The 26,843-nt window shown below is 69.1% G+C and overlaps 1 protein-coding gene across 1 annotated transcript; it reads right to left on the bottom strand.

Annotated features, from left to right (window-relative positions):
• Positions 1–748: 748 nt before the first annotated feature.
• On the bottom strand, positions 749–24,033 carry GATA1 (GATA binding protein 1). The gene is made up of 7 exons (XM_075918480.2): positions 23,451–24,033; positions 22,462–22,496; positions 10,028–10,283; positions 8,520–8,882; positions 7,782–7,927; positions 6,265–6,390; positions 749–1,426 (listed from the first exon to the last, which is right to left on the bottom strand). The coding sequence occupies exons 3-7, from the start codon at positions 10,197–10,199 to the stop codon at positions 1,130–1,132; spliced, it is 1,104 nt and encodes a 367-aa protein (XP_075774595.2). The 5' UTR covers positions 10,200–10,283; positions 22,462–22,496; positions 23,451–24,033; the 3' UTR covers positions 749–1,129.
• Positions 24,034–26,843: the final 2,810 nt, after the last annotated feature.

Genomic DNA, 26,843 nt, shown 5'->3' on the forward strand with positions numbered 1-26,843 from the left:
GGACTCCTGGCGGGCTCCCAGCCCTCCCAGAGCCGGGGAGAGAACCCAGGAGCCCTGGCTCCCTGCCCCCCTTGCACTACATCCCACTCCCCACCATCATCCTGGTTTCTTTGGGGATACTTTAAGGGGGAGGGAATTAAACGTCCCATAAAAATGGATCCCTCCCATCTCCCTCCACTCCCCCAAGCCATGCCCCACTTTTCCCTTGCACCCCCCATCTCAGTTCTGGGGAGCTAGGACACCCCAATTTTTGCTTCCCCGCCACAGAAAGAGCAACCACCTAGATTTACCCCAAATCTCCAACATACAGAAACCCCCCAAAACTGCACAGAGCACCCCAATGTTTCTGAGGTTTCCATAGCTCCCTCTGGGTCATAAGCCCCCCAGTTCCCCTCGGCCCCTCCACAGTTCCCCCTGAATCTGTCCTTCCTGTTCTAGCTACAGAATTGGGGGGGCCCTAATGTCTGGTCTCCACAACCCGAGATGTCCCCCACTTTGAAGAGTGAAGGCTCCCCCTTTTCAGAGTGTGTGCTCACGGCTCTAGAGCACCCGCTTCATTTTGGGGTGCATTCAGAATAAGCCAGGGCACCCCCCACTAGAGCATGTACCCCAAGAACTGAACACCACTCCAGCCCCCTGGCAGCTGCCATGGTGCTCCAAACCAGCAGAGTTCTAGGCGCACAAGCCTGCCCCCATGTGAGCCCCCCATAGCTCCCCCAGGCATTAAAAGACGCGACAGCCGAGCCAGTAAAAGAAATATATACTATATGTAAATTGTGGTTTCATAAAATCCATGGTAACCCCCAAAATATCGGGGTGCCGGGGGGAGAGCAGAACGGGAGACCTACTGCAGTCAGTGCTGGCTGTGGGGCTGACAGTGGAGACGAGGGAGCCGGGGGGGCGGTGCCCTCTCGAGGGGAAGTTGGGGGTTTCCTTGGCGGGGGGGGGGGAGGAAACAGAGGCCGCGCCCACCAAAGCTGCCAGGTGGAGGGAGGGAGAGGTGGGAGCTGAATGGGGGTGGACAGACGGGAGGGAACCCCGAGGCCCCAACGCTCTGCCCCCTCCCTCCCACTGCCTGACTCCGTGGCTGCCCCCCCTCCCGTGGCCCCGCTTTCCAGCGCTGCTTCCTTCAGCCCAGCGAGGGGCCCGGCCCGGGGGAGCCATGTGGGGGGTGGTAGGCGGGCGGGGGGGTCCCGAGGAGGTGGGGGGAGGGGGAGAAGGGGAGCAGGTGGCTGGACAGGACCATGGGGCTCAGGGAGTAGAGGGTGGCGGGGTCCTCGCCCAGGGGGGAGAGCAGTTCGAGTGGGGCGGGGGGCCCAGCCCCCCCCTCGCCCGGAGCGGCCCCGCGGCGTTTCTTGCTCTTGGAGGAGACTTTGCGGTTGCGGGTCTGGATGCCGTCCTTCCGCATCATCAGGGGGCGATTGACCTGGGGGGAGGGGCAGCGCTAGAACCCGGCCGTCCGGCCTCCCAGCCCCCCGCTCTAACCACTAGACCCTGCTCCCCTCCCCGAGCCGGGAGAGAACCCAGAGTCCTGGCTGCCAGCCCCTGCTCTATCCACTAGCCCCCGCTCCCTCCCAGGCGTCCGGGGTCCCTGCCCCCCCGCTCTATCCACTAGCCCCCGCTCCCTCCCAGGCGTCCGGGGTCCCTGCCCCCCCGCTCTATCCACTAGCCCCCGCTCCCTCCCAGGCGTCCGGGGTCCCCGCCCCGCTGTACCCACTAGCCCCCCTCACCTTCCCGAGGTGGGAGAGAACCCAGAGTCCTGGCTGCCAGCCCCCCGCTCTATCCACTAGCCCCCGCTCCCTCCCAGGCATCCGGGGTCCCCCCCCCGCTGTACCCACTAGCCCCCGCTCCCTCCCAGGCGTCCGGGGTCCCCCCCCCCCCCCCCCCCCCCACTGTACCCACTAGCCCCCGCTCCCTCCCAGGCGTCCGGGGTCCCCCCCGCTGTACCCACTAGCCCCCGCTCCCTCCCAGGCGTCCGGGGTCCCCCCCCGCTGTACCCACTAGCCCCCGCTCCCTCCCAGGCATCCGGGGTCCCCCCCCGCTGTACCCACTAGCCCCCGCTCCCTCCCAGGCGTCTGGGGTCCCTGCCCCCCCGCTCTAACCACTAGCCCCCGCTCCCTCCCAGGCGTCCGGGGTCCCCCCCGCTGTACCCACTAGCCCCCGCTCCCTCCCAGGCGTCCGGGGTCCCCCCCCGCTGTACCCATGTGACGTAGTGGGGGAACTTGCTGGGCTGTGGTGACCCCTGCTGTCTGGAGCAAGACCCAGCAGGGAAAACCTCACTATGCAAAGCTAATGCCAAACTGGTTGAACCAGTGGCCAGACACCCCCCATGGAGAGGAACAAAGGAAGGTGGATGCTGCCTTGGCTGGGGGGCAGGGCTGGAAGTTAGTGAGTTGGTTGCTGGCTGTCGGAGGGCATGGATGAGACAGCCTAGGGAGAGGAGCTGGAGTTTAGGGGCCCAGTCTCCCCCATCTCAAGGGGGCCTGAGGCATCCTAGCCCAGTTCCTGTGACCAGATTACATCTGTGCTGCGCTGTGCTGGAGGAGCAATAAACCACCCTCAATTCCACTGGCTGGTGCAGTCTGTTTGCGCCATTTCGGGGTGCAGGAGACGGGGGACCCCAACGCGCCGTCACACTGGTGTCAGGAGCGGGATGCACTGCACCCCGTGGATGGAGCTTCCAGCGGCAAGCGACAAGGCGCAGTAGAAGCAAGAGCCCTGGAGCCAGGCGTGCTGGAGACAGAGCGAAGCGGTTCCTGGGAATCGTGGGGCGCTGCAGCACTAGACTGGTGAGTCTGCACCGAGGGGCCCAGCGGGCAGATGGCCTACGCCCGACTCTTGAAGGCAGAGCTGGTGGGGCTGTGCAGAGAGAGGGGCTTGCCTGTGCGGAAAGCAGCCAAGGCCCAGCTGATTACCCAGCTGGAAGAGAATGACCAGCCACAGGGCCAGGATCTTGTCCCCAGGGGAAGCAGCCAGACCCCCCCTGAGAGTGTGTCAGGCTCAGAGAGGGGGAGGAGCGCTGGAACCCAACGGAGAGATGAGACAGCGTCTCCCGGGAGGCCTGCAAGCCGTAGCCCATCTAGGGCAGGGGCCAGCCCAGCGGAGCTGCGGCGGCTGGAGATCCAGCTGCGGATCAGGGAATTGGAAGTAGAGGACCGAGAGAAGGAGCGCCAAGATCGAGAGAGGCAGCGACAGCATGAGCTGGCCATGGCAGAGCGGAGAACCGGCGGGGCACCAGCTGCGCCAAGAGTGGATGGGCCCCAGGGTCCCGGGGCTGCCAGGCGCTTGGAGAGGCCCGTGGTGGCCCAACTGAAGGACGTGGGTGACATAGACGGGTTCCTCAGTGCCTTTGAGAGGGCCTGTGGACTGCAACGGGTTCCCCCGGCTGACTGGCTGCAGGAGCTCGTCCCCGCACTGAACCAGGAGGCGGCCGGAGTGCTCAGTCAGCTGGAGGACCTACAGCCAGGGGATTACAACCGAGTCAAGGAGGCCCTGCTGCACAAGTTCGGGCTGACCCCCGAGATGTACAGGAAGAAGTTCCGGGGGGTACAGAAAGGGCCACGGGAGACCTATGTGGACCTGGCCTCCCGCCTGTCGCAATACTGCCGCAAGTGGGTGTCTGGAGTCGGAGCCCAGACCGCAGAGGAGCTGCTCAAGCTGGTCATGATGGAGCAGTTCTATGAAGCGTGCCCACCCAAACTGAGGCTGTGGCTCAAGGACCGGAGACCAGAGAACCCCCAGGAGGCCGGGAGACTGGCGGACGAGTTCACGGAGAGCCGGTCCGGGTGTGAACGGGAGTCCCGGAGAGAAAGGGAACCGCGCAGAGACCGGATCTCGGCTGAAAGACGGAGGGAGTCAACTACGGGGCGAGACCAAGGAACAGGTCGTCTGCGCCCCAGAGAACCAGCCAGGGCCTGGACAGAGACAGCCCAAAGCCTAACTTGCCATCGCTGTGGGCAAAAAGGCCACAAGAGGGCTCAGTGCACCAGGTCCCAGGACCGGGGACTTTCCAGGGTTAACTGGCTGGGGCTGGGGGAAGGGCAGGCTGCCCCAGAGGCAGGGGCTGGCCGGCAAACCTCCGCTCAGAGAGAGGGGAAGGATGCTCAGTGCACCTCCCCTGGGAGGTCTGATTCTCAGGAGGCGGATTTCTCCGTGTACCGGGTGGGGGCAGGACGGCCCCTGCGGAGCGAGTGCCTCATACCCCTGGAGGTGGATGGTAGGAAGGTGACGGGCTTCTGGGACACGGGGGCGGAGGTGACTCTGGCCCGATCCGACATAGTGGCCCCGGAGCGGATACTATCCCACGCGCAGCTGACCCTGAAGGGCATAGACGGGTCCCCGTTTAAGGTGCCTGTAGCCAGGGTGCATCTGAAATGGGGGGCCAAGGAAGGCCTCAAGGAAGTGGGGGTGCACCCGCACTTGCCCACCGAGGTGCTGATGGGGAATGACCTAGAGGAGTGGCCCCATGAATCCCAGCGGGCTCTAGTCACTACCCGGAGCCAGAGCCAGCGGGGGGCTGACAACGTGGGTCCAGGGAAGGACTCCTGGCAGCGTCCTCAGGGTCCCATCCCAGTGGACACGGGGTCCAGCCAGGCTGGGACTCCGGACCTAGGCAAAGGTGGGGGACAGGTCCCGATCCCTGCCTCAGCAGCTGAATTCCAGGCTGAGGTGCAGGCAGACCCCTCCTTGCAGAGGCTGAGGGACCAGGCTGGCCTCCGTGCAGCTCAGCCCCGGGGGAGAGGTGGCCAGGAGAGATTCCTGCGGGAGCGTGGGCTCCTGTTCCGTGAGTGGCTCCCCCCCAGGAAGGTGAGGGCATGGGGGGTCCAGCGGCAGCTGGTCGTCCCCCGAAAGTATCGCCTCAAGCTGCTGTATTTGGCCCACGATGTCCCCGTTGGGGGCCACCGGGGGATCCGGAGCACCCGGCTGAAGCTGCTCCAGCACTTCTATTGGCCGGGAATCTTTACAGCCGTGCAGCGGTACTGCCGGTCCTGTGACTCCTGCCAGAGGGGCGGGAAGGCCCAAGACAGGAGGAAAGCGGCTTGGGGGTCTCTACCCCAGATAGACCCTCTGGGCTTGCTGAGAGAGTTATGGGAGGGGAAGACCTCCCTGGATGGAGCTTCGGGGGTGGAAGCCGCCCTGGTTGTCCAGAGAAGGCTCGCTGGGCTCATGGCCCCGGCCCGAGAGACCCTGGCCAGAGATCAAGGCCAGCGGAAGGGTGGGTGTGACCCCCGAGGACAGGCCTGCGCCAGTCGCCCTGGAGCGGGGCGGCGAGTGGACAGAGGGAAGCCAGCTCATGTGGGGCCTTGCCACGGCCGGCCTGAGTCAAGGGGAGCACCCATGTCCCCGGGGCGGGTTCCCACGCAGAGGACCCGAACTTCCCTAGGTCACGAGCGGAGTGACCCTGCTCAGTTCGCTCTCGGAGGGGGGAGAACTGTGACGTAGTGGGGGAACTTGCTGGGCTGTGGTGACCCCTGCTGTCTGGAGCAAGACCCAGCAGGGAAAACCTCACTATGCAAAGCTAATGCCAAACTGGTTGAACCAGTGGCCAGACACCCCCCATGGAGAGGAACAAAGGAAGGTGGAATGCTGCCTTGGCTGGGGGGCAGGGCTGGAAGTTAGTGAGTTGGTTGCTGGCTGTCGGAGGGCATGGATGAGACAGCCTAGGGAGAGGAGCTGGAGTTTAGGGGCCCAGTCTCCCCCATCTCAAGGGGGCCTGAGGCATCCTAGCCCAGTTCCTGTGACCAGATTACATCTGTGCTGCGCTGTGCTGGAGGAGCAATAAACCACCCTCAATTCCACTGGCTGGTGCAGTCTGTTTGCGCCATTTCGGGGTGCAGGAGACGGGGGACCCCAACGCGCCGTCACAACCCACTAGCCCCCGCTCCCTCCCAGGCGTCCGGGGTCCCCCCCCGCTGTACCCACTAGCCCCCGCTCCCTCCCAGGCGTCCGGGGTCCCCCCCCGCTGTACCCACTAGCCCCCACTCCCTCCCAGGCGTCTGGGGTCCCTGCCCCCCCGCTCTACCCACTAGCCCCCGCTCCCTCCCAGGCGTCTGGGGTCCCTGCCCCCCCGCTCTAACCACTAGCCCCCGCTCCCTCCCAGGCGTCTGGGGTCCCTGCCCCCCCGCTGTACCCACTAGCCCCCGCTCCCTCCCAGGCGTCTGGGGTCCCTGCCCCCCCGCTCTAACCACTAGCCCCCGCTCCCTCCCAGGCGTCCGGGGTCCCCCCCCGCTCTACCCACTAGCCCCCGCTCCCTCCCCGGCTCACGTTGTGCAGCTTGTAGTACAAGCCGCAGGCGTTGCAGACGGGTTCCCCGCTGGCGTTGCGGCGCCACAGGGTGGTGGTCGTGGTCTGGCAGTTGCTGCACTGGGTGCCTGCGCGCTTGCTGACGATCTGGGGGGACAGGGGAGCGTGGGTGGGGTGAGGGGAGCCAGGCCCTGCCCCCACGCTCCAGGGGCTGGGGAGGCCTCGCAGGAGCAGAGGGGCCTGGGGGCCAACAGGGCTGGAGCGGAAGGGGGGCCGGCGAGACCGCAGGCAGGTGGGGGGGGTCTCATGGGAGGGGCAGCAGGTCTAGGGGGTGGGGGCTCCCCACTTCTCAGGTGTTTCCTGGGCCGGAGGGGGGCGGGGGAGGGGGCGGGGGTCCCCACTCCCCAGGCGTTTCCTGGGCCGGAGGGGGGCGGGGGAGGGGGCGGGGGTCCCCACTCCCCAGGCGTTTTCTGGGCCGGAGGGGGCGGGGGTCCCCACTCCCCAGGCGTTTCCTGGGCCGGAGGGGGGCGGGGGAGGGGGCGGGGGTCCCCACTCACCAGGCGTTTCCTGAGCCGGAGGGGGCGGGGGAGGGGGCGGGGGTCCCCACTCACCAGGCGTTTCCTGAGCCGGAGGGGGGCGGGGGAGGGGGCGGGGGTCCCCTCTCCCCAGGCGTTTCCTGGGCCGGAGGGGGGCGGGGGAGGGGGCGGGGGTCCCCACTCACCAGGCGTTTCCTGAGCCGGAGGGGGGCGGGGGAGGGGGCGGGGGTCCCCACTCCCCAGGCGTTTCCTGGGCCGGAGGGGGGCGGGGGAGGGGGCGGGGGTTCCCACTCCCCAGGCGTTTCCTGGGCCGGAGGGGGCGGGGGAGGGGGCGGGGGTCCCCACTCCCCAGGCGTTTCCTGGGCCGGAGGGGGCGGGGGAGGGGGCGGGGGGTCCCCACTCCCCAGGCGTTTCCTGGGCCGGAGGGGGCGGGGGAGGGGGCGGGGGGTCCCCACTCCCCAGGCGTTTCCTGGGCCGGAGGGGGCGGGGGAGGGGGCGGGGGTCCCCACTCCCCAGGCGTTTCCTGGGCTGGAGGGGGCGGGGGAGGGGGCGGGGGGTCCCCACTCCCCAGGCGTTTCCTGGGCCGGAGGGGGCGGGGGAGGGGGCGGGGGTCCCCACTCCCCAGGCGTTTCCTGGGCCGGAGGGGGCGGGGGAGGGGGCGGGGGGTCCCCACTCCCCAGGCGTTTCCTGGGCCGGAGGGGGCGGGGGAGGGGGCGGGGGTCCCCACTCACCAGGCGTTTCCTGGGCCGGAGGGGGCGGGGGAGGGGGCGGGGGGTCCCCACTCCCCAGGCGTTTCCTGGGCCGGAGGGGGCGGGGGAGGGGGCGGGGGTCCCCACTCACCAGGCGTTTCCTGGGCCGGAGGGGGCGGGGGAGGGGGCGGGGGTCCCCACTCCCCAGGCGTTTCCTGGGCCGGAGGGGGCGGGGGAGGGGGCGGGGGTCCCCACTCCCCAGGCGTTTCCTGGGCCGGAGGGGGCGGGGGAGGGGGTGGGGGTCCCCACTCACCAGGCGTTTCTTGGGCCTGATGAGGGGCCGGTTCTGCCCGTTCATCTTGTGGTACAGCCCACAGGCGTTACACAGATAGTGCCCGGTCCCGTCCCGGCGCCACAGAGGGGTGGCTGTCGCCCCGCAGTTCACGCACTCCCGCGCCTCTGGGGGAGGGGACAGGGAAACTGAGTCAGCGACGGGGCCTTTCCCCTCTAGGGGGCGCCCGCCCCCCCAGCCTGCAGGGGCGCTCACCGCAAGGGGACAGGGAAACTGAGTCAGCGACGGGGCCTTTCCCCTCTAGGGGGCGCCCGCCCCCCAGCCTGCAGGGGCGCTCACCGCAAGGGGACAGGGAAACTGAGTCAGCGACGGGGCCTTTCCCCTCTAGGGGGCGCCCGCCCCCCCAGCCTGCAGGGGCGCTCACCGCAAGGGGACAGGGAAACTGAGTCAGCGACGGGGCCTTTCCCCTCTAGGGGCGCCCGCCCCCCCAGCCTGCAGGGGCGCTCACCGCAAGGGGACAGGGAAACTGAGTCAGCGACGGGGCCTTTCCCCTCTAGGGGCGCCCGCCCCCCCAGCCTGCAGGGGCGCTCACCGCAAGGGGACAGGGAAACTGAGTCAGCGACGGGGCCTTTCCCCTCTAGGGGCGCCCGCCCCCCCAGCCTGCAGGGGCGCTCACCGCAAGGGGACAGGGAAACTGAGTCAGCGACGGGGCCTTTCCCCTCTAGGGGCGCCCGCCCCCCAGCCTGCAGGGGCGCTCACCGCAAGGGGACAGCTGCAGGGCTCCCCTGAGCTTGGGGGAGTACCCGGCCGTCAGGGGGCTCCCACCAGCCTGGTAGAAGGCAAACTCTGGGGTCCCGGGGTAGGCAGGGTGGGGGGCCCCGGCGGGGGGCCCCAAGGTCAGCAGCTCGGCACTGGGGGGGCTCATCCTTTCTGTCTTCAGCATCTCCAGGAACCTGGGGCTGCCCTTGTCCTCGGCGAGCTGCTCCTTGGGCGAGGGGGGGGCCGGGTAGAGGGGGACCCCGGCCTGGGGCTTGCCGTAGGAGACGGGGGTCCAGCCGGCCGTGGTGTAGGGGTGCCCGTCCACCCACTGCAGCCCGTTGAGGAGCGGGTACACAGGGCGCGCTGGAGGAGAGCAGAGGGGGGTTAGTGGGGGGCTCTCGGGGCCACGCCCGCCAGACAAAGGCACCAGGAGGGGAACCCACAGCCATGCCCACTGCGCTGCCTGGCCACGCCTCCCGCCCGGGGTCGGGCCACTAGGAACCACGGCAGGGGGAGCCATGGCAACCGCCGGATGGGGCTGAAGGGAACCACGGCAACCGTGGCAGGGGGAGCCATGGCAACCGCCGGATGGGGCTGAAGGGAACCACGGCAACCGTGGCAGGGGGAGCCATGGCAACCGCCGGATGGGGCTGAAGGGAACCACGGCAACCGTGGCAGGGGGAGCCATGGCAACCGCCGGATGGGGCTGAAGGGAACCACGGCAACCGTGGCAGGGGGAGCCATGGCAACCGTGGGATGGGGTTGCAGGGAACCATGGCAACCGTGGCAGGGGGAGCCATGGCAACCGCGGGATGGGGCTGCAGGGAACCATGGCAACCGTGGCAGGGGGAGCCATGACAACCATGGGATGGGGTTGCAGGGAACCATGGCAACCGTGGCAAGGGAGCCATGGCAACCGCGGGATGGGGCTGCAGGGAACCATGGCAACCGTGACAAGGGAGCCATGGCAACCGTGGGATGGGGCTGCAGGGAACCTCGGCAACCGTGGTGGGGGGAGCCATGCAAGGCAGAAGGGCACCAAAGTGACCGTGACAACCCCTTGCAGTGCGAGAGCAGAGCCCACAGCAACCACGGCAATGCTGGTTTTGGTTGCCATGCCACCCCCTCCGCGAGCCCCAGCGATGGTACAGGTTGCCACGGTGACCGTGCGAGGATGCTGCTGCAAACCACGGCCCCCGTGGCCCCGGGAGCAGGGACGCGATGGTGCAGGCGATTGACCGAGTAACCGATAAGCAAAGCTCGAGGTTAATGCTGTCGGCTACACCCCCCCGGAAATGTTCAGCAGCTGCCAGCAGCCCGGCTCAGGTCCGGCTCACACCGGGTCCAGGGGCTCAGACCCCCCCGGACGGGGGCTGCTGCTGGAGCAGAGGCAGCAGCGCAGGGGCCAGGCAGCTGGGCCACGAGGGGAGCTGGCTTTTAAACCGCCCCTCCCCCCGCAGACCTGTGCGGAGTGGCGGGGGCGAGGGGGCGGTCCCCCGGCCGCCTACCTGGGGGGTGGCGGTAGGGCTCCGGCGTCCGGGAGAAGAAGGTGGCGAGCGCGCCGGGGTCCACGCCCTCGGCTCCGTGGAAGAAAATCGTGGATTCATCGGCCGGCGCCAGGAGCGGGGGCTCCGGGAATTGAGGCGCCATCTCCTGCCCCCCCATGGTGGCAAAATCCATGGCAGGCCCAAGCGCGCCTGCCCTGGCCCGGAATCCGACGTGGGGCAAGAGGCAGGTGTCAGGACGCTGGGTTCCCTGCCAGCTCTGGGGAGACAGTGGGGTCCAGTGGTTATGGGGGAGCCAGGACTGCTGCCCCCCCGGGAAGGGAGCGGCTCCGCTCATCGGACAATCAGCCAGAGCAAAAGAGTCACCACTGTGCAAAGAGGGGGGAGCACCGGCCAGTCCCCGCCAGCTAGCGACGAGCCCAGAGACCCCACCCCACGCGGGGACCCCGCTACAGCCAGGCCCCCGCGCCCCGGGCTGGAGGTTCGATGCCGCGCAGCCGCTGCCTCGCCCAAGCCCACAGCAGCTTCTCTCGAGGACGAGTCCAAATGGTGACGTGAGAACTGAACCACTAATGCCCAGTGTGCAAACACGGGCGTGCAAACACAGGGCCTGGGGCTCGCAAAGGCAGGGCCCAGGGCATGAAAACGCAGGGCCGGGGTGTGCAAACACAGTCGTGCAAACGCAGGGCCGGGGTGTGCAAACGCAGTCGTGCAAACGCAGGGCCGGGGTGTGCAAAGGCAGTCGTGCAAACGCAGGGCCGGGGTGTGCAAATGCAGTCGTGCAAACGCAGGGCCAGAGTGTGCAAATGCAGTCGTGCAAACGCAGGGCCAGGGTGTGCAAATGCAGTCGTGCAAACGCAGGGTTGAGGGCATGAAAACACCGTCATACGAACGCAGGGCCCAGGCATGAAAACGCAGGGCCAGGGTGTACAAATGCATTTGTGCAAACTCAGGGCCAGGGCGTGCAAATGCAGTCGTGCAAACTCAGGGCCAGGGCGTGCAAATGCAGTCGTGCAAACGCAGGGCCAGAGTGTGCAACTGCAGTCGTGCAAACGCAGGGCCAGAGTGTGCAAACGCAGTCGTGCAAACGCAGGGCCGGGGTGTGCAAATGCAGTCGTGCAAACGCAGGGTTGAGGGCATGAAAACACAGTCATACGAACGAAGGGCCCAGGCATGAAAACGCAGGGCCAGGGTGTACAAACGCATTCGTGCAAACGCAGGGCCGGGGTGTGCAAATGCAGTCGTGCAAACGCAGGGCCGGGGTGTGCAAATGCAGTGCAAACGCAGGGTTGAGGGCATGAAAACACAGTCATACGAATGCAGGGCCCAGGCATGAAAACGCAGGGCCAGGGTGTACAAACGCAGTCGTGCAAACGCAGGGCCAGAGTGTGCAAATGCAGTCGTGCAAACGCAGGGCCAGAGTGTGCAAATGCAGTCGTGCAAACGCAGGGCCGGGGTGTGCAAACGCAGTCGTGCAAACGCAGGGCCGGGGTGTGCAAACGCAGTCGTGCAAACGCAGGGCCAGAGTGTGCAAATGCAGTTGTGCAAACGCAGGGCCAGAGTGTGCAAATGCAGTCGTGCAAACGCAGGGTTGAGGGCATGAAAACACAGTCATACGAACGCAGGGCCCAGGCATGAAAATGCAGGGCCAGGGTGTACAAACGCATTCGTGCAAACGCAGGGCCGGGGTGTGCAAACGCAGTCGTGCAAACGCAGGGCCAGAGTGTGCAAATGCAGTCGTGCAAACGCAGGGCCAGAGTGTGCAAATGCAGTCGTGCAAACGCAGGGTTGAGGGCATGAAAACACAGTCATACGAACGCAGGGCCCAGGCATGAAAATGCAGGGCCAGGGTGTGCAAACGCAGTCGTGCAAACGCAGGGCCGGGGTGTGCAAACGCATTCGTGCAAACGCAGGGCCAGGGTGTACAAACGCATTCGTGCAAACGCAGGGCCAGGGTGTACAAACGCATTCGTGCAAACGCAGGGCCAGGGCGTGCAAATGCAGTCGTGCAAACGCAGGGCCAGGGCGTGCAACCATGGCTGGACTAGGCAGATCCAGGAGGGCCACTGCCCAATGGTGATTTCCTTGGTGTATTTTGCAAATCACAGGACGTGTTAGTTGGTGGCATCCCAAGGGCACTGTGCGGCGTGAACTCACCACTCAGATCACCATTATCACCAGTCCCCGTGAGCTGACAGCCCTTCCCCTCCCTGGGCTCTCAGCCCCGCCGGGACTGCTGAAGTGGCTACCCGCCGGAGGGGGTTGGGAATGAATATGTGGGGCGGATTGGGCCCTGCCCTGGTGCCAGGCCTGGGGGGGGCTGGCCCCCACCGCCCGAGGGGCCAGAGCGGGGCACGGGGGCGGCGCAGCTGGGCGTGGCCGAAGGCTGAGGGGCTCTGGGCCTGGTCCGTCTGCCCTCCCCCACGCCTGCACCCCCACCCCTCCGCACGCCGCTCCACCCTCAGGCCCGGGAAGGGCTCCCCCGGAAGGCACGGCCCAATCCGGGCATCTGCCCCCCACGTGCCGTCAGCCCAGGCAGGCCCCGTCCTCCTGGCCCCCGCCACCTCCCGTCTCGCACGCAGCCCCACCGCCCGCCGGAGACTCAGCGGGGGCCTGCCCCCTGCCTCCCTGAGAGCCCCCTGCTCTGACCACCGGGCCTCACTGCCTCCCTGAGAGCCACCTGCTCTGACCACCGGGCCCCACTGCCTCCCTGAGAGCCCCCTGCTCTGACCACCGGGCCCCACTGCCTCTCTGAGAGCCCCCTGCTCTGACCACCGGGCCCCACTGCCTCCCTGAGAGCCCCCTGCTCTGACCACCGGGCCCCACTGCCTCCCTGAGAGCCCCCTGCTCTGACCACCGGGCCCCACTGCCTCCCTGAGAGCCACCTGCTCTGACCACCGGGCCCCACTGCCTCCCTGAGAGCCCCCTGCTCTGACCACCGGGCCTCACTGCCTCCCTGAGAGCCACCTGCTCTGACCACCGGGCCCCACTGCCTCCCTGAGAGCCCCCTGCTCTGACCACCGGGCCCCACTGCCTCCCAGAGAGCCCCCTGCTCTGACCACCGGGCCCCACTGCCTCCCTGAGAGCCCCCTGCTCTGACCACCGGGCCCCACTGCCTCCCTGAGAGCCCCCTGCTCTGACCACCGGGCCTCACTGCCTCCCTGAGAGCCCCCTGCTCTGACCACCGGGCCCCACTGCCTCCCTGAGAGCCCCCTGCTCTGACCACCGGGCCCCACTGCCTCCCTGAGAGCCCCCTGCTCTGACCACCGGGCCCCACTGCCTCCCTGAGAGCCCCTGCTCTGACCACCAGGCCCCACTGCCTCCCTGAGAGCCCCCTGCTCTGACCACCGGGCCCCACTGCCTCCCTGAGAGCCCCCCCCTGCTCTGACCACCGGGCCCCACTGCCTCCCTGAGAGCCCCCTGCTCTGACCACCGGGCCCCCTGCCTCCCTGAGAGCCCCCTGCTCTGACCACCGGGCCTCACTGCCTCCCTGAGAGCCCCCTGCTCTGACCACCGGGCCCCACTGCCTCCCTGAGAGCCCCCTGCTCTGACCACCGGGCCCCACTGCCTCCCTGAGAGCCCCCTGCTCTGACCACCGGGCCCCCTGCCTCCCTGAGAGCCCCCTGCTCTGACCACCGGGCCTCACTGCCTCCCTGAGAGCCCCCTGCTCTGACCACCGGGCCCCACTGCCTCCCTGAGAGCCCCCTGCTCTGACCACCGGGCCTCACTGCCTCCCTGAGAGCCCCCTGCTCTGACCACTGGGCCCCACTGCCTCCCTGAGAGCCCCCTGCTCTGACCACTGGGCCCCCTGCCTCCCTGAGAGCCCCCTGCTCTGACCACCGGGCCCCACTGCCTCCCTGAGAGCCCCCTGCTCTGACCACCGGGCCCCACTGCCTCCCTGAGAGCCCCCTGCTCTGACCACTGGGCCCCCTGCCTCCCTGAGAGCCCCCTGCTCTGACCACCGGGCCCCACTGCCTCCCTGAGAGCCCCCTGCTCTGACCACCGGGCCCCACTGCCTCCCTGAGAGCCCCCTGCTCTGACCACCGGGCCCCACTGCCTCCCTGAGAGCCCCCTGCTCTGACCACCGGGCACCACTGCCTCCCTGAGAGCCCCCTGCTCTGACCACCGGGCCCCACTGCCTCCCTGAGAGCCCCCTGCTCTGACCACCGGGACCCACTGCCTCCCTGAGAGCCCCCTGCTCTGACCACCAGGCCTCACTGCCTCCCTGAGAGCCCCCTGCTCTGACCACCAGGCCCCACTGCCTCCCAGAGAGCCCCCTGCTCTGACCACCGGGCCCCACTGCCTCCCTGAGAGCCCCCCCCTGCTCTGACCACCGGGCCCCACTGCCTCCCTGAGAGCCCCCTGCTCTGACCACCGGGCCCCACTGCCTCCCTGAGAGCCCCCCCCTGCTCTGACCACCGGGCCCCACTGCCTCCCTGAGAGCCCCCTGCTCTGACCACCGGGCCCCACTGCCTCTCTGAGAGCCCCCTGCTCTGACCACCGGGCCCCACTGCCTCCCTGAGAGCCCCCTGCTCTGACCACCGGGCCCCACTGCCTCCCTGAGAGCCCCCTGCTCTGACCACCGGGCCCCACTGCCTCCCTGAGAGCCCCCCCCTGCTCTGACCACCGGGCCCCACTGCCTCCCTGAGAGCCCCCCCCTGCTCTGACCACCGGGCCCCACTGCCTCCCTGAGAGCCCCCTGCTCTGACCACCGGGCCCCACTGCCTCCCTGAGAGCCCCCTGCTCTGACCACCGGGCCCCACTGCCTCTCTGAGAGCCCCCTGCTCTGACCACCGGGCCCCACTGCCTCCCTGAGAGCCCCCTGCTCTGACCACCGGGCCCCACTGCCTCCCTGAGAGCCACCTGCTCTGACCACCGGGCCCCACTGCCTCCCTGAGAGCCACCTGCTCTGACCACCGGGCCCCACTGCCTCCCTGAGAGCCCCCTGCTCTGACCACCGGGCCCCACTGCCTCCCTGAGAGCCCCCTGCTCTAACCACCGGGCCCCACTGCCTCCCTGAGAGCCCCCTGCTCTGACCACCGGGCCTCACTGCCTCCCTGAGAGCCCCCCCCTGCTCTGACCACCGGGCCCACTGCCTCCCTGAGAGCCCCCTGCTCTGACCACCGGGCCCCACTGCCTCCCTGAGAGCCCCCCCCTGCTCTGACCACCGGGCCCCACTGCCTCCCAGAGAGCCCCCTGCTCTAACCACCGGGCCCCACTGCCTCCCTGAGAGCCCCCCCCTGCTCTGACCACCGGGCCCCACTGCCTCCCTGAGAGCCCCCCCCTGCTCTGACCACCGGGCCCCACTGCCTCCCTGAGAGCCCCCCTGCTCTGACCACCGGGCCTCACTGCCTCCCTGAGAGCCCCCCCCTGCTCTGACCACCGGGCCCCACTGCCTCCCTGAGAGCCCCCTGCTCTGACCACCGGGCCCCACTGCCTCCCTGAGAGCCCCCCCCTGCTCTGACCACCGGGCCCCCTGCCTCCCTGAGAGCCCCCTGCTCTGACCACCGGGCCCCCTGCCTCCCTGAAAGCCCCCTGCTCTGACCACCGGGCCCCACTGCCTCCCTGAGAGCCCCTGCTCTAACCACCGGGCCCCACTGCCTCCCTGAGAGCCCCCTGCTCTGACCACCGGGCCCCACTGCCTCCCTGAGAGCCCCCTGCTCTGACCACCGGGCCCCACTGCCTCCCTGAGAGCCCCCTGCTCTGACCACCGGGCCCCACTGCCTCTCTGAGAGCCCCCTGCTCTGACCACCGGGCCCCACTGCCTCTCTGAGAGCCCCCTGCTCTGACCACCGGGCCCCACTGCCTCCCTGAGAGCCACCTGCTCTGACCACCGGGCCCCACTGCCTCTCTGAGAGCCCCCTGCTCTGACCACCGGGCCCCACTGCCTCCCTGAGAGCCCCCTGCTCTGACCACCGGGCCCCACTGCCTCCCTGAGAGCCCCCTGCTCTGACCACCGGGCACCACTGCCTCCCTGAGAGCCCCCTGCTCTGACCACCGGGCCCCACTGCCTCCCTGAGAGCCCCCTGCTCTAACCACCGGGCCTCACTGCCTCCCTGAGAGCCCCCCCCTGCTCTGACCACCGGGCCCCACTGCCTCCCAGAGAGCCCCCTGCTCTGACCACCGGGCCTCACTGCCTCCCTGAGAGCCCCCTGCTCTGACCACCGGGCCCCACTGCCTCCCTGAGAGCCCCCTGCTCTGACCACCGGGCCCCACTGCCTCCCTGAGAGCCCCCTGCTCTGACCACCGGGCCCCCTGCCTCCCTGAGAGCCCCCTGCTCTGACCACCGGGCCCCACTGCCTCCCTGAGAGCCCCCTGCTCTGACCACCGGGCCCCACTGCCTCCCTGAGAGCCCCCTGCTCTGACCACCGGGCCCCACTGCCTCCCTGAGAGCCCCCTGCTCTGACCACCAGGCCCCACTGCCCTCCCTGAGAGCCCCCTGCTCTGACCACCGGGCCTCACTGCCTCCCTGAGAGCCCCCTGCTCTGACCACCGGGCCCCACTGCCTCCCTGAGAGCCCCCCCCTGCTCTGACCACCGGGCCTCACTGCCTCCCTGAGAGCCCCCCCCTGCTCTGACCACCGGGCCCCCTGCCTCCCTGAGAGCCCCCTGCTCTGACCACCGGGCCCCACTGCCTCCCTGAGAGCCCCCTGCTCTGACCACCGGGCCCCACTGCCTCCCTGAGAGCCCCCTGCTCTGACCACCGGGCCCCACTGCCTCCCTGAGAGCCCCCTGCTCTGACCACCGGGCCCCCTGCCTCCCTGAGAGCCACCTGCTCTGACCACCGGGCCCCACTGCCTCCCTGAGAGCCCCCCTGCTCTGACCACCGGGCCCCACTGCCTCCCTGAGAGCCCCCTGCTCTGACCACCGGGCCCCACTGCCTCCCTGAGAGCCCCCTGCTCTGACCACCGGGCCCCACTGCCTCCCTGAAAGCCCCCTGCTCTGACCACCGGGCCCCACTGCCTCCCTGAGAGCCCCCTGCTCTGACCACCGGGCCCCCTGCCTCCCAGAGAGCCCCCTGCTCTGACCACCGGGCACCACTGCCTCCCTGAGAGCCACCTGCTCTGACCACCGGGCCCCACTGCCTCCCTGAGAGCCCCCCTGCTCTGACCACCGGGCCCCACTGCCTCCCTGAGAGCCCCCTGCTCTGACCACCGGGCCCCACTGCCTCCCTGAGAGCCCCCCCCTGCTCTGACCACCGGGCCCCCTGCCTCCCTGAGAGCCCCCTGCTCTGACCACCGGGCCCCACTGCCTCCCTGAGAGCCCCCTGCTCTGACCACCGGGCCCCCTGCCTCCCAGAGAGCCCCCTGCTCTGACCACCGGGCACCACTGCCTCCCAGAGAGCCCCCTGCTCTGACCACCAGGCCCCCTGCCTCCCTGAGAGCCCCCCCCTGCTCTGACCACCGGGCCCCACTGCCTCCCTGAGAGCCCCCCTGCTCTGACCACCGGGCCCCACTGCCTCCCTGAGAGCCCCCTGCTCTGACCACCGGGCCCCACTGCCTCCCTGAGAGCCCCCCCCTGCTCTGACCACCGGGCCCCACTGCCTCCCTGAGAGCCCCCTGCTCTGACCACCGGGCCTCACTGCCTCCCTGAGAGCCCCCCCCTGCTCTGACCACCGGGCCCCCTGCCTCTCTGAGAGCCCCCTGCTCTGACCACCGGGCCCCACTGCCTCCCTGAGAGCCCCCTGCTCTGACCACCGGGCCCCACTGCCTCCCTGAGAGCCCCCTGCTCTGACCACCGGGCCCCACTGCCTCCCTGAGAGCCCCCTGCTCTGACCACCGGGCCTCACTGCCTCCCTGAGAGCCCCCCCCTGCTCTGACCACCGGGCCCCCTGCCTCTCTGAGAGCCCCCTGCTCTGACCACCGGGCCCCACTGCCTCCCTGAGAGCCCCCTGCTCTGACCACCGGGCCCCACTGCCTCCCTGAGAGCCCCCTGCTCTGACCACCGGGCCCCACTGCCTCCCTGAGAGCCCCCTGCTCTGACCACCGGGCCCCACTGCCTCCCTGAGAGCCCCCCTGCTCTGACCACCGGGCCTCACTGCCTCCCTGAGAGCCCCCTGCTCTAACCACCGGGCCCCACTGCCTCCCTGAGAGCCCCCCCCTGCTCTGACCACCGGGCCTCACTGCCTCCCAGAGAGCCACCTGCTCTGACCACCGGGCCTCACTGCCTCCCAGAGAGCCACCTGATCTGACCACCGGGCCTCACTGCCTCCCAGAGAGCCCCCTGCTCTGACCACCGGGCCCCCTGCCTCCCTGAGAGCCCCCTGCTCTGACCACCGGGCCCCACTGCCTCTCTGAGAGCCCCCTGCTCTGACCACCGGGCCTCACTGCCTCCCTGAGAGCCCCCTGCTCTGACCACCAGGCCCCACTGCCTCCCTGAGAGCCCCCTGCTCTGACCACCGGGCCTCACTGCCTCCCTGAGAGCCCCCTGCTCTGACCACCGGGCCTCACTGCCTCCCAGAGAGCCACCTGATCTGACCACCGGGCCTCACTGCCTCCCTGAGAGCCCCCCCCTGCTCTGACCACCGGGCCCCACTGCCTCCCTGAGAGCCCCCCCCTGCTCTGACCACCGGGCCCCACTGCCTCCCAGAGAGCCCCCTGCTCTGACTACTGAGCCCCACTGCCCTCCCAGAGAGCCCCCCTGCTCTAACCTCTGGGCACCACTGCCTCCCTGAGAGCCCCCCTGCTCTGACCACCGGGCCCCACTGCCTCCCTGAGAGCTCCCTGCTCTGACCACCGGGCCCCACTGCCTCCCTGAGAGCCCCCCCCTGCTCTGACCACCGGGCCTCACTGCCTCCCAGAGAGCCACCTGCTCTGACCACCGGGCCTCACTGCCTCCCAGAGAGCCACCTGATCTGACCACCGGGCCTCACTGCCTCCCAGAGAGCCCCCTGCTCTGACCACCGGGCCCCCTGCCTCCCTGAGAGCCCCCTGCTCTGACCACCGGGCCCCACTGCCTCCCTGAGAGCCCCCTGCTCTGACCACCGGGCCCCACTGCCTCTCTGAGAGCCCCCTGCTCTGACCACCGGGCCTCACTGCCTCCCTGAGAGCCCCCTGCTCTGACCACCAGGCCCCACTGCCTCCCTGAGAGCCCCCTGCTCTGACCACCGGGCCTCACTGCCTCCCTGAGAGCCCCCTGCTCTGACCACCGGGCCTCACTGCCTCCCTGAGAGCCCCCCCCTGCTCTGACCACCGGGCCTCACTGCCTCCCAGAGAGCCACCTGCTCTGACCACCGGGCCTCACTGCCTCCCAGAGAGCCACCTGATCTGACCACCGGGCCTCACTGCCTCCCAGAGAGCCCCCTGCTCTGACCACCGGGCCCCCTGCCTCCCTGAGAGCCCCCTGCTCTGACCACCGGGCCCCACTGCCTCCCTGAGAGCCCCCTGCTCTGACCACCGGGCCCCACTGCCTCTCTGAGAGCCCCCTGCTCTGACCACCGGGCCTCACTGCCTCCCTGAGAGCCCCCTGCTCTGACCACCAGGCCCCACTGCCTCCCTGAGAGCCCCCTGCTCTGACCACCGGGCCTCACTGCCTCCCAGAGAGCCACCTGCTCTGACCACCGGGCCCCACTGCCTCCCAGAGAGCCCCCTGCTCTGACTACTGAGCCCCACTGCCCTCCCAGAGAGCCCCCCTGCTCTAACCTCTGGGCACCACTGCCTCCCTGAGAGCCCCCCTGCTCTGACCACCGGGCCCCACTGCCTCCCAGAGAGCCCCCCCCGCTCTGACTACTGAGCCCCACTGCCCTCCCAGAGAGCCCCCCTGCTCTAACCTCTGGGCACCACTGCCTCCCTGAGAGCCCCCCTGCTCTAACCACCGGGCCCCACTGCCCTCCCTGAGAGCCCCCTGCTCTAACCACCGGGCACCACTGCCTCCCTGAGAGCCCCCTGCTCTAACCACCGGGCCCCACTGCCTCCCTGAGAGCCCCCTGCTCTAACCACCGGGCACCACTGCCTCCCTGAGAGCCCCCTGCTCTAACCACCGGGCCCCACTGCCCTCCCTGAGAGCCCCCCTGCTCTAACCACCGGGCACCACTGCCTCCCTGAGAGCCCCCCTGCTCTAACCACCAGGCCCCACTGCCCTCCCCGCGCCCAGGAGCGCAGGCTGGCGTCCGGGCTGCGTGGGCGGGGGCGCAGAGGAAGCTGGCTCACACTCAAAGCCGATTTCAAAAGCTGCCCTTGCCTCATCTGTGCCAACGCAGCAGAGATGGGGCAGATAGCGGGGGGGGGGGGGAGTCGCTCCGAATCGGGGGGGAGACTCCTGGGTTCTCTCCCCAGCTCCACACACACACGCACGCACAACTACCCCACAATCTGCACCCTGCGGCCCACGCTTCACACACGTACACACGGTCCACCCAGCCACAATCAACACACGCGCACACCCCTGGCCCGAACAACACACACAACACCAGCCCACAAGGACACACACACACACACAGGGAAGACTGAGAAATCACAACCCCCACACTGACACACACACACAACCCCCACACTGACACACACACACAACCCCCACAACAAAACACACACACACAACCCCCACACTGACACACACACACAACCCCCACACTGACACACACACACAACCCCCACAACAAAACACACACACACAACCCCCACACTGACACACACACACAACCCCCACAACAAAACACACACACACAACCCCCACACTGACACACACACACAACCCCCACACTGACACACACACACAACCCCCAAAACAAAACACACACACACACACCCCCAACACAAAAGCATGCTCCGAAATACCTCACCCTTGACAAAACACACAAACACCCCACAAAGGCAGCACCCAGCATCCTCCTAACAGCAGGCTCACACCTCCAACACTACACAGAGAAATACCCCCTGAAAAGGCCTCACACAGTCACCCCACACACACAACCACAACACTCTCCCAACCCATGGACATGACACACACAAACCTCCCCCAACACACAGCTAAGAGATACACACGCACCAAACAACCACCTGCAGGGAAACCCAGCGGCCCACACAAACACGGCAGCAACACACCAAGTCACAGCCATCGACACTGCTGCCTGCTCCATGAACAGTGTGCACCCCAAAGACACACAGCCCCAACAACACACACAACCTCAGCCCTATGAAACCATAACCCACAGTCACACGAAAAGGGACCCCCCTCAACACCACCACCAAGACACAAACCAAACGCACACATGACACAGCTCACAGACACACAACCCAAGGAGACACCTTCAAGGCACACAACCCAAACACACACACACTACAACTCATAGACACACAACCCAAGGAGACACCTTCAAGGCACACAACCCAAACACACACACAGCACAAGTCACAGACACACAACCCAAACGCACACACACTACAACTCATAGACACACAACCCAAGGAGACACCTTCAAGGCACACAAGCCAAACACACACACAGCACAAGTCACAGACACACAACCCAAACGCACACACACTACAACTCATAGACACACAACCCAAGGAGACACCTTCAAGGCACACAACCCAAACACACACACAGCACAAGTCACAGACACACAACCCAAACGCACACACACTACAACTCAGAGACACACAACCCAAGGAGACACCTTCAAGGCACACAACCCAAACACACACACACCACAAGTCACAGACACACAACCCAAACGCGCACACACTACAACTCATAGACACACAACCCAAGGAGACACCTTCAAGGCACACAAGCCAAACACACACACACCACAAGTCACAGACACACAACCCAAGGCGACACCTTCAAGGCACACAACCCAAACACACACACACTACAAGTCACAGACACACAACCCAAGGAGACACCTTCAAGGCACACAACCCAAACACACACACAGCACAAGTCACAGACACACAACCCAAACGCACACACACCACAAGTCACAGACACACAACCCAAACACACACACAGCACAAGTCACAGACACACAACCCAAACGCACACACACCACAAGTCACAGACACACAACCCAAACACACACACAGCACAAGTCACAGACACACAACCCAAACGCACACACACCACAAGTCACAGACACACAACCCAAACGCACACACACCACAAGTCACAGACACACAACCCAAACGCACACACAGCACCACAACCCAAAAGTCATTTCCACAGCCCCCACAACCTCCCTCCGAGCCCCCCGACCCCCCAGCTCCCACACAACAGCGCCCCCACTCTCCGCACTGTGTGTGCGCTGGCTGGGCCGGGGGGGTCGGCCGATTGTACTGCGTTATCGGGGTTAGGGCCCAGATAAGAAATCCCGGGAGATAATTTTTATCTCCCCCACCCGGCCGGCCGGCTCACACGGCAGAGACAGATTTGCCCCTGCACAGCTCAGTGGCGGGTCGAGGTGCACGGGGAGCCCCCAGCCCACCCCACCCCGCTCACCTTGCGTCGGTCGAAAGGACCCAGCTCCCGGGAGCCTGAGAGGAGAGAACGGAAGGTAAATTTCTCCTCCTCTGCGGTGCCGAATTCTTCCTTTTACCCCCCAGCACTCAGAGAAGAGGGGTCCAGGGGCTAGCTCTTGGGGGGCGGGGGCTGGGACGCCTGGGTCCTCTCCTCAGCTCTAGGAGGGCAGTGGGGTCTAGGGGTTAGAACGGGGGGCAGGGAGCCAGGACGCTGGGTTCTCTCCCCAACCCTGGGAGGGCAGTGGGGTCTAGGGGTTAGAGCAGGGGGCAGGGAGCCAGGACGCTGGGTTCTCTCCCCAACCCTGGGAGGGCAGTGGGGTCTAGGGGTTAGAGCAGGGGGCAGGGAGCCAGGACGCTGGGTTCTCTCCCCAACCCTGGGAGGGCAGTGGGGTCTAGGGGTTAGAGTGGGGGGCAGGGAGCCAGGACGCTGGGTTCTCTCCCCAACCCTGGGAGGGCAGTGGGGTCTAGGGGTTAGAGCAGGGGGCTGGGATCCAGGGGAGTCGAATATCCATCCCATCGGCTGGGCTCTGAAAAGTGTCACCAAACGGGTGTGGCCCCCCTTGTGGCCCCTGGCGCCCACACGCAGGACTGGAGGTCCCAGACACAGGCCGATGGGGGGTGGAACCCACGCCTGGCCTGATTGCCCCGCGGCCGGCCAAGGGGCACTCGCAGGGGGCAGGGGACCCCCGACGTTAACCTGGAACGGACCCAAGAGCCCCGAATGAGCCTCCACAACCTGCCCCGCTGCTCGGCTTCCTGTGGTCAGAAATCCCTCTTCCCGCCCCCACGCCCCCTCCGTCCACCCCCGGACAACCCCTCCCCGCTGGCCCCTTCCCGGTTCGGCTCCGGCGCCCGACTTCACCGCAGCCTGGGGGCTCTGCCTCCGCCCGCCGCGCCCCCCTCTCCCTCCCCTCGCCCCCCAGCTGCTCACAGAGCCCCCCGAAAGCTTTGCCTTGGGTGGACACTCACCTACAGCTGGGCAAGAACTTGGGGGCGAATTGGGGGGCGCCCCCTGCGGAGCCCGGTGGCCCCTTAGCAAATTTTGAGGGGGGTTGGAAGCGCCCGGAGCTCCCCCAGTTCCAGGCGGCCGTGGGTCTGCCCCCAACTTGCTGGGTGGCTCCAAGAGACGGAAAGAGGGGGGGGAGGGAGACGCTCAAAATGACACAGCAGCCCAGTTGGGCGCGGTCCCGCCTTCTGAGACGGGACGGGCGCCCAGGGGCACCGCCAGGGGAGGGGAGAGCCACAGGGCGCCGGCCCCCCGGGGAGCAGAGACCCCCACGGACAGCAGCCCCGGCTCCCTTTGGGGTGGCTCTTGGGGAGGCGAGGGGGGCTGGGGGCAGGACGCCGGCTCCTCCCCCCGGCTCAGTGGGGGAGCAGGGGGAGGCTGGGGGGGCCTGCTGCTGTCGGGGGGAGTCAACTGGCATCCTGAGATTTCATAGGCAGAGGCAGGTGGGAGCCAGCGCCCCCCAGGGGGCCAGGCCCTGCCCCATCCCCCACCCCCCAGCCAGCTGGTCCCTGCCCCGGGCCGGGTGGGAGCCAGCGCCCCCCAGGGGGGCCAGGCCCTGCCCCACCCCCCGCCCCCCAGCCAGCTGGTCCCTGCCCCGGGCCGGGTGGGAGCCAGCGCCCCCCAGGGGGGCCAGGCCCTGCCCCATCCCCCGCCCCCCAGCCAGCTGGTCCCTGCCCCGGGCCGGGTGGGAGCCAGCGCCCCCCAGGGGGGCCAGGCCCTGCCCCATCCCCCGCCCCCCAGCCAGCTGGTCCCTGCCCCGGGCCGGGTGGGAGCCAGCGCCCCCCAGGGGGGCCAGGCCCTGCCCCATCCCCCGCCCCCCAGCCAGCTGGTCCCTGCCCCGGGCCGGGTGGGAGCCAGCGCCCCCCAGGGGGGCCAGGCCCTGCCCCATCCCCCACCCCCCAGCCAGCTGGTCCCTGCCCCGGGCCGCGTGGGAGCCAGCGCCCCCCAGGGGGACCAGGCCCTGCCCCACCCCCCGCCCCCCAGCCAGCTGGTCCCTGCCCCGGGCCGGGTGGGAGCCAGCGCCCCCCAGGGGGGCCAGGCCCTGCCCCATCCCCCGCCCCCCAGCCAGCTGGTCCCTGCCCCGGGCCGGGTGGGAGCCAGCGCCCCCCAGGGGGGCCAGGCCCTGCCCCATCCCCCGCCCCCAGCCAGCTGGTCCCTGCCCCGGGCCGGGTGGGAGCCAGCGCCCCCCAGGGGGGCCAGGCCCTGCCCCATCCCCCGCCCCCAGCCAGCTGGTCCCTGCCCCGGGCCGGGTGGGAGCCAGCGCCCCCCAGGGGGGCCAGGCCCTGCCCCATCCCCCGCCCCCCAGCCAGCTGGTCCCTGCCCCGGGCCGGGTGGGAGCCAGCGCCCCCCAGGGGGGCCAGGCCCTGCCCCATCCCCCGCCCCCAGCCAGCTGGTCCCTGCCCCGGGCCGGGTGGGAGCCAGCGCCCCCCAGGGGGGCCAGGCCCTGCCCCATCCCCCGCCCCCAGCCAGCTGGTCCCTGCCCCGGGCCGGGTGGGAGCCAGCGCCCCCCAGGGGGGCCAGGCCCCTGCCCCACTAACGGCCGGGTGCCAGGGAGGTTATGGCAGCAGGACTGGGCGTCCCCGATAAGCCCTTATCTGATGCCAGGCCCGGAGCCGGCAGTTGGGGTTGGTGGCGTCTTGGTGCCGCGCGAGGAGCGCCCCGGCCGCGAGGGAAGGGGCACAGGCGGGTCCCAGTCCTGGCCCCCGCCCCCCGCTCTAACCACTAGACCCCACTGTGGCTGGGGCGGGGGCGTCCTCGGCTGATAGAAGCTGATGCAGATTATTGGTCAGGAACGCGGAGCAGCCCGGCCGGGGGGGGAACCCAGACTTCGGGGGAAGCCAGCGGCTGCTTCTCCGAAAAGTCCTTATCTCCCGGGCCAGAGCCGGGGGGGCAGAGAGAGACAGGCCCAGCACAGCCCTGGCGGCGCCCCCCACGCCCGCCCGCAGCCCTGCCCCCGGCCCTGCCCCTCAGCCCTGCCCCCCAGCCCTGCCAGCGCCCCCCACGCCCGCCCGCAGCCCTGCCCCCCGGCCCTGCCCCCGGCCCTGCCCCCCAGCCCTGCCAGCGCCCCCCACGCCCGCCCGCAGCCCTGCCCCCGGCCCTGCCCCCCAGCCCTGCCCCCCAGCCCTGCCAGCGCCCCCCACGCCCGCCCACAGCCCTGCCCCCTCAGCCCTGCCCCCCAGCCCTGCCAGCGCCCCCCACGCCCGCCCGCAGCCCTGCCCCCGGCCCTGCCCCCCAGCCCTGCCCCCCAGCCCTGCCAGCGCCCCCCACGCCCGCCCGCAGCCCTGCCCCCGGCCCTGCCCCCCAGCCCTGCCCCCCAGCCCTGCCAGCGCCCCCCACGCCTGCCCGCAGCCCTGCCCCCTCAGCCCTGCCCCCCAGCCCTGCCAGCGCCCCCCACGCCTGCCCGCAGCCCTGCCCCCTCAGCCCTGCCCCCCAGCCCTGCCAGCGCCCCCCACGCCCGCCCGCAGCCCTGCCCCCCGGCCCTGCCCCCGGCCCTGCCCCCCAGCCCTGCCAGCGCCCCCCACGCCCGCCCGCAGCCCTGCCCCCCGGCCCTGCCCCCCAGCCCTGGCGGTTCCCCTCACGCCCGCCCGCAACCCCTGCCCCCCGGCCCTGCCCCCCAGCCCTGGCGGCTCCCCTCATGCCCACCTGCAGCCCCTGCCCCCCAGCCCTGGCGGCTCCCCTCACGCCCACCCGCAGCCCCTGCCCCCCAGCCCTGGCGGCTCCCCTCACGCCCACCTGCAGCCCCTGCCCCCCAGCCCTGGCGGCTCCCCTCACGCCCGCCCGCAGCCCCTGCCCCCCGGCCCTGGTGGCTCCCCTCATGCCTGCCCGCAGCCCCTGCCCCCCAGCGCTGGCGGCTCCCCTCATGCCCGCCCGCAGCCCCTGCCCCCCGGCCCTGCCCCCTAGCCCTGGCGGCTCCCCTCACGCCCGCCCGCAGCCCCTGCCCCCCGGCCCTGCCCCCCAGCCCTGGCGGCTCCCCTCACGCCCACCCACAGCCCCTGCCCCCCCAGCCCTGCCAGCGCCCCTCACGCCCGCCTGCAGCCCCACTAGCCCAGCCCTAGGACAGCTCTCCCAGCCCTGTAATTCCCTGAGCATGGAGCCAAGATCAGTGTCCTAGGACTGGTAAATACAGTAGGACCTACACAAAGCCGAGCAGATACATAAGCTTTGCTGTAGTAAGATTGGAATGGAAAAGGCTGGGGGGGGTGCCCTGACGCCCCCTGCTGGCGAGGGTGGGCTCTGCTCCGTGTGTACCCCACAGGGCCCTCTCTGTGCCATGCCCCCCAGTCCAGCACGAGCGCGTCAGAAATCACGGTGACTTTCCCGGCAAAGTCCGTGCGCCAGGATTCTGCCCTTCGCTC

The sequence above is a fragment of the Pelodiscus sinensis genome, chromosome 18 (assembly GCF_052426305.1).
Source record: "Pelodiscus sinensis isolate ZL-2025 chromosome 18, ASM5242630v1, whole genome shotgun sequence".
Lineage (NCBI taxonomy): Eukaryota > Metazoa > Chordata > Testudines > Trionychidae > Pelodiscus > Pelodiscus sinensis.

Excerpts from the sequence above, each read along its gene's own strand:
- GATA1 (XM_075918480.2), bottom strand. The coding sequence starts at position 10,199 with ATGGATTTTGCCACCATGGGGGGGCAGGAGATGGCGCCTCAATTCCCG. Across the intron at positions 8,883-10,027 it reads GCCCTACCGCCACCCCCCAG|CGCGCCCTGTGTACCCGCTC; the intron begins GTAGGCGGCCGG and ends GCTCTCCTCCAG. Across the intron at positions 7,928-8,519 it reads CCTGCAGCTGTCCCCTTGCG|AGGCGCGGGAGTGCGTGAAC; the intron begins GTGAGCGCCCCT and ends CCCCTCCCCCAG.